General features: G+C 47.3%; 1 protein-coding gene across 14 annotated transcripts in view; it reads left to right on the top strand.

Annotated features, from left to right (window-relative positions):
* Nucleotides 1–710: 710 nt before the first annotated feature.
* MTA3 (metastasis associated 1 family member 3) overlaps nt 711–6,502 on the top strand; it is a 169,905-nt gene continuing 164,113 nt past the window's right edge. For 6 of the 14 annotated variants that reach the window (XR_004521825.2, XR_004521826.2, XM_033838651.2 and 3 more), the window contains exons 1-2: nt 963–1,094; nt 2,746–2,813. Coding sequence is in view for 7 of the 14 variants with exons in the window: in XM_033838651.2 (XP_033694542.1) it covers nt 1,067–1,094; nt 2,746–2,813 (96 nt within the window). In the remaining 7 variants the exon portion in view is untranslated. Of the gene's footprint in view, nt 1,095–1,172; nt 1,790–2,745; nt 2,814–6,502 lie in introns of those variants that run through there. The other 8 variants (XM_073791403.1, XM_073791402.1, XM_073791408.1 and 5 more) reach the window with 7 other exon arrangements.

Below are 6,502 nucleotides of genomic sequence, written 5' to 3'. Positions count from 1 at the left end.
AGTTGTTTGTGTTCATTTTGGGGGAGAGCCAGCTCAGATTCAACTCTACTTGGTTCTTTGTTTCTGTGAGGGTATGAAGGCTGAGAAAACAGGGGTTGTCTAGAGAATTCGCATGGGAAAATAATAACTTTAAAAGCTTTAGGTACATAACCAGTTAACAGTCCATCAACAGTAAGCTGATTGGCACGATCTCTTTTTTGAGGGTCTGTGGTGATGATGAACTGTAGGGCCCTGTTCCCGTAAGGGCAAAGGAAGCCCCCCTCCTCTAATGGTCTCTTCTCCCAGCCGGGCTGCACTGCAAGCCTGTCTAGAGGCAAGGCCTCCAGGTGTGGGGAAATAGGTTTTATTCAGCCCGGTTTTGGGGTGAACGCGGATAGACCTGACAACGTAGTTACGGTAGACTTGGAAGGGGCCTGTTTTTCTAGCCTTGTCCCCAGATAAGTCTCTGCCCGGAGAAGCTGCAGGCACCTGGGGTCCTCCTGGCTCCAGGGCCTGCCATCTCCAGGCCTGCCGCATTAACATCACCACGAGGAAGGCGCCCTGCTGCGAGCACTTATTTGCATCCAAGTGTTTGCACCGAGACAGGGGCTCACGTGCTCGAGGTCACACAGACTGGGTCTCTCCAGGGACAGAAGCGGGGAGGAAGCCCTGTCTCGGGGTGGGCAGGTGCCGGGGTACGCTGGTACGCCCTCCACTTCCAGTTAGGTCCCCCAGGCCGCCCTCCCTCCCCAATTCCCTGCTGGCCCCAAGCGCTCCGGCCTCCCGGGGGGCCGGGAAGTCGGCCTCGCTAGCCCGGCGCTGGGGGCGGGCACCTGCTCCCACCCCTCGGCGTCCCCTCCCCTTCACTTCCCCCTCCCCTTCACTTCCCCCTCCCCTTCACTTCCCCCTCCCCTTGTTCCCTCCCTCCCCTCCCCCCCGCGGCTAGGCGCGGCGGCGGCGGCGGCGGCGGCGGCGGCGGCGGCGGCGGCGGCGGCGGCCGGGGCTGAGGCGGCGGCGGCGGCGGCGGCGGCAGTGGCGGCGGCAGCGGGCGGGGCTCGGCTCGGGCTCCGCGGGCGGGCGGGCGGACATGGCGGCCAACATGTACCGGGTCGGAGGTAGGAAGGCTCGGCCCGACCCGGCCCGTCTGGGAGCGGGCTACGGGAGTGGGGGGTAGGGGCGAGTTCACCCTAACCGCTGGGAGCCACGGGCGCCCCGGCTGAGGGCTCATGGGGCTGGGGGCCTGCGGAGGGGGCCGGGGCTGCCCCCCTCCCCCACCGTGGCCCACAAGGGGGCCGGGGCCCATCCACACCCCCACATCCCAACCAGGGTTTTAGACCAGGCCTGTACTTGGGGGTATGAACTATCAGATGCCACCCCACCTCAACCCGTGAAACCCCCATGGGGGTCAGGGGCCGTCGAGCCGCCTACGAGGGTGGTCTCTCCTCGCGTGGCTTCTAGGCGTTGGGGGTTTGGAGAGAGTGGAGGGACATCTCTCCTCTACTGCTCCCCTTCATTGGGGGTGTGGGTGGGGGCGATGGGGGCCCAGCCAGGGGCCCAGCTGGATAGGCCTGTTTGCGGGGACAGGGCCCTGCACCTCTCCTTCGTCCCTCTCCCTTACGTTTCTTGTCCAGCCCCCCCCCCCAGGAATGGGGCTTAGAGGGGCCGGGGCACCGCAGCCTGGGGTGGGGAGTGGAGCTCTGCCTGGACGTTTGCTCTGCTGTCTGCCTCCTTCCCAGCCTTCTGCAGAAGAGAGAAATAAGGTCAAACAAACTTTCTCCCTACTCAAGACGCCCTCCTCCCTCTTTTCCTGGTAAAATAATAATTCAGATAAGTGACGTGTTTGTGTGTAAGACTGGCTCTTCTCTGCTCATTAGCCGAGCTCCTTGATGGATGGTGGTGGGAATGGCCTGGCTAAATGAGGCCACTTTGCAGAAGGGAGACGGGAAAGAGCCACTAAGATAGACAATAACACTGCAGCCCAGCCTCTCAAATAAACACACAGTGGGAAGTTTCCAGTGAGCCTATTAGATGAGAGGAAAAACCACACTTGAAAATTTATATCCTTTTTGTTGAAAGGCTGCAGCAATTGCTTTATAACGAGACCCAAAATGGATCTGGATTAAATATGGTAAATATGGTATTAGAAAGGCTGGTTATCACCTCCACAGAGCTCTGCCTCTCAAAAAGTGACCCCTCTCCATTTTCGCCCCCTCATCTTCCTAGAAAGAGCTGTGAAAAAGTTTGTCAATGTGCTTCTGCTCTGCTCACCTGATTTTTTTGTAAGTTGGTGATTGAAATGTACGTTGGGCTGCTAAGCCTTTCAAGATGCTCTGAATTTGTCTTAGGTCAATAGTTTTATGTGAGAAGCCTACTCCAGGGCAAATTGGATTGGAGTGAAAAGATGTGGAAGCAGTTATCGTATGAAAGACACATGTTTAGTCAGCTCTGACTACTCAATGATAAGAGGTGTCTTTTTGTTTATTAAAGAAATGACACATGTGGGACAGAAGTCTAGGAGAACTTGAAATGAATATGAATTAATGAATTAATTGAAATGAAAATGCCAGGAAAATAAGGGTCTGTGAATGGTAAGCACATAAGAAAGATAATATATTGAGGCTGCATTACTCAGTTTGCTTTTTACCAGGAAATGAATCACGGGCGTGCTTCATTTTGAATGTGAATTACCTAATATAAAAAGTCATAAATTGACAAACGTGAACTTTATGTTGAAAAGATTAAGCTCTTTACTTCCTTTAATTACAGATTATGTCTACTTTGAGAATTCCTCTAGCAATCCGTACCTCATCAGAAGGATAGAAGAACTCAACAAGGTATACACTGAGTGTTCTTGATTCTAATATTAAGAAATATTTGTTGCCCATTGAAGGGTAATTGGGTAAAGGGCATAAGAGGTGATTTTACTTTAAGTTCCACACTCTTTGAAAGTAGAGATTTCAGACTAGAGAATTATGCAGGATTCTGAATATTTTTTTGCTTTTTATAATTACCTCTGATATTAAATGTTGATATTGAATATGTAACATCTGTAAGATTTCTTCAGATTGCTTTGAGCTTCTCAGAGCAGGTCACTCCTGTAACTCAGTCCCTGTTTATATTTGAAGTCATAATTTGTGTTTCTCCCTTTTTAGTTATCTTTTAATTAATTTAATTTAATTTTTAAAATTTTTAAAAATTAATTTTAAATTAATTTTTTCCTCTTTCAGCTTGAGAAGGAGGAAGTTAGGGAATATGATATTTAAGGGAATTTGTAAAATTCTAGACTAGGCTAACTAATAAGAAGACAGTTTTGGTATAATTATAAAGTGACTTTTTGCACCTTAGGCCCAAGTAAATAAAATTTTTACATCAAGGTTTGTCCCTAATCGCAGGTGTCCAGGACATCGGAAGCATTATGTGTTGGCAGTAGCTGAGCTTTCACAGTGGAGGCACTCAAACAATCATAAATGACATGGACCATAGATTTCTGATGGTTGAGGGTTACTTGTGTAGCTGGTGAGAATTCACATCGTTAAAATTTTGGGGGCTGTCTAGCTAATACCTTTCCCCCAAAATACCATCTGGAGACTCTGGTCCCGTTTTGAGTCCCAGGAAACCAGATTGGCCAAGGGCATGCCTGGCTTATGAGCGTTGAGGTCTTGGTTCACTTTTGGGGATACCCCGGGGACCTTGCATTTTAAAAATTTCCATAGTATTTGAGACCACCCCCAAATGAAGAAAATGGCCTCAGGATTAGGTCAGTCTGCGGGTGGGAACTGTTGAGATGTCTTCCTGGTATGCTTCTCTTTTATGTTATTGATGTAAGGTAAAAGAATTTAGGCAATTCCAGGGAATTCCCTGGTGGTCCAGTGGTTAGGACTCGGTGCTTTCACTGCTGGGGCCCAGGTTCCATCCCTAGTTGGGGAAGTAAGATCCTGCAAGCCACGCTCGGCATGGCCAAATAAATAAATAAATAAAAGGCTTAAAAAAAGAATTTAGGCAGTTCCACACTGTTCACTGCATCAGCTTACTTGGAAACTTAACTAGGACTCTAGGAGAAATATTGCCCTATGAGACCTGTATTCTCTGGCTGCTCCCTGCTTTGTTCATTCGGCTCTAAGTGCAGTAAGCTCTTTCTTGCCTGTTGCTCTCTCTCTCTCTTTTTTTTTTTGGCTGCGCCACCCGTCTTGCAGGATCTTAGTTCCCTGACCAGGGATTGAACCCAGGGCCATGGCAGTGAAGCACCAAGTCCTAACCACTGGACCCTCTCGGCTGTTTCTCATATGCACCCACCTTAGGACTGTCTGGTTGTTCCCAGCCCCCCATACCTTGCTGTTTTCCCCCACATCATTTATCACCTTCAAATATACTTAATTAATGTGTTTACAGGCATACCTCAGATATTGTGGGTTCAGTTCAGACCACTGCAATGAAGCAGATATTGCAGTAAAACGAGTCACATGAATTTTTTAGTTTCCCAGTGCATATAAAAGTTGTGTTTATACCATACTGTAGTCTATTAAGTGTACATTATGTCTAAAAAAAGATGTACAGGCCTAATTGAAGAATACTTCATTGCTAAAAATTGCTAGCTATCATCTGAGCCTTCAGTGAGCCTTCATAAAATAATATTAAAGATCACTGATCATAGGTTGCCATAACAAATACCATAATAATGAAAAAGTTTGAAATACCGCAAGATTTACCAAAATGGGATAGACACGAAGTAAGCAAATGCTATTGGAAAAATGGCGTAGACTTGCTCCACCGAGTGTTGCCATAAACCATTGATTTGTTAAAAAAAACACAATATCTGAGAAGTGCAGTGAACCGAAGCGCAATAAAATGAGTTGTGCCTATATTTTCATTGCCTGTTTTCCCAAACTAGAATGTAAGCTCTATGTGTGTAGAGATCTTTTCTGTTCACTAATGCATCCGAAGTGCCTTAGAGTAGTGGCTGGCACATAGTTAAGTAAACAGTTTTTGAATTAATGAATTTCTCAGATGTCTGATGTTAATACTTGTACATGGCTTTACTGTTTACAGAGTACTTTGATTCATTCATTTTACAAATATTTCTGGGGACCTACTGCTTTTAGAGACGCACTTTTAGGAACTGAAAGATGAACAAGATAGGTCTAGTAGTGGAGATGGACATCAGCTAAGTAATTCCACAGGCAGAAGGAAAATTGCATCTGTGCTAAATTTACAAACATCAGAGCATGGCGCTCTGGAAGCATATAATCTGGGGATTCACGTTTGTCACCTCTTTTGGGCCTCACAGTACCTTAAACCTTTAAGGTAGATGGATCATGGATTGTTGTGAAGCACACTGTGGTTAAGCAACTTAAATGCCTGGGTTACACATCTAGCTGGAACCTGGATCATTTCGCACTTCTTTATCATTATATTACTCTTCACTTCAAAAGTCCCTCCCCTCCCCCACATTCTCACCTTCTCCCTGCGCCTCTGCTTTCTCAAAGAGTGGTTAATATACGAGCAGTCCTTAGGGGACTGAGGGTGACTGAACTGTGAGAGATCAGAGTCTCTGTAATTCCAGAGAGTGGCAGTTTGGATGGAGTATTGATAAAAAGGAACTGCAATAGGCTAATTAATTACTAAATATTTACATAGGACCTTTATTTCTAAAGGGATGTGAGAGATCTCATTTTAAGTAATTAATTAAATATTTCTCGAGCACTTGTTATGTAGCAGGCACTATGCTAGGCTCAGGTACAACAGTGACCAATATGGACATGGTCTCTGCCCACACAGGGTCTCCGTTCTCATGAGGGAGACACATGAAAAGATGAGTTAACAGGTGTAAAGAAAATAGCGATAAATGGTGTTAACTTCTAGAAAGGAAATAAGCAAGGGCCTTGACCCTTGACATAGAGAATAACAGAGGTTGCTTCCTTTGGATAGGGAGTGAAGGACTTTAAGGACATTGAAGTTGAGGCCTAAAGGATGAGAAGGAGGTAGCCTCAGGAAAAGGGGCCACAGGAGTTCCAGAAAGGCCTTGAGCGGGTCAGAGGTCAAGTTGGCTAAGTGGGGAAATTTAACATGATTAGAAAATCCAAATAATGAATTTAAGAACACTTGATATATCATTATTTTTTAAAATTAATTAATTTATTTTTGGCTGCATTGGGTCTTTGCTGCTGCACGCAGGCTTACTCTAGTGGTGAACGAGGGGCTACCCTTCACTGCGGTGCGTGGGCTTCTCATTGCGGTGGCCTCTCCTGTTGTGGAGCACGGGCTCTAGGCACGCGGGCTTCAGTAGTTGGGGCACATGGGCTCAGTAGTTGCGGCTCGCCGGTTCTAGAGCGCAGGCTCAGTAGTTGTGGCGCATGGGCTTAGCTGCTCCACAGCATGTGGGATCTTTTAGTGCAGCGAGTGGGCTCTGGTGCGCATGGGTTCAGTAGTTGCAGTGAGCGGGCTCTCTAGTTGTGCCGCACAGGCTTAGTAGTGCGGCACGCAGGCTCTAGAGTGTGCAGGGTTAGTTGCCCTGTGGTGTGTGGGA

The sequence above is a fragment of the Tursiops truncatus genome, chromosome 14 (genome assembly GCF_011762595.2).
Source record: "Tursiops truncatus isolate mTurTru1 chromosome 14, mTurTru1.mat.Y, whole genome shotgun sequence".
NCBI classification, from domain to species: domain Eukaryota; kingdom Metazoa; phylum Chordata; class Mammalia; order Artiodactyla; family Delphinidae; genus Tursiops; species Tursiops truncatus.
This window is presented reverse-complemented; position numbering and strand designations above follow the sequence as displayed.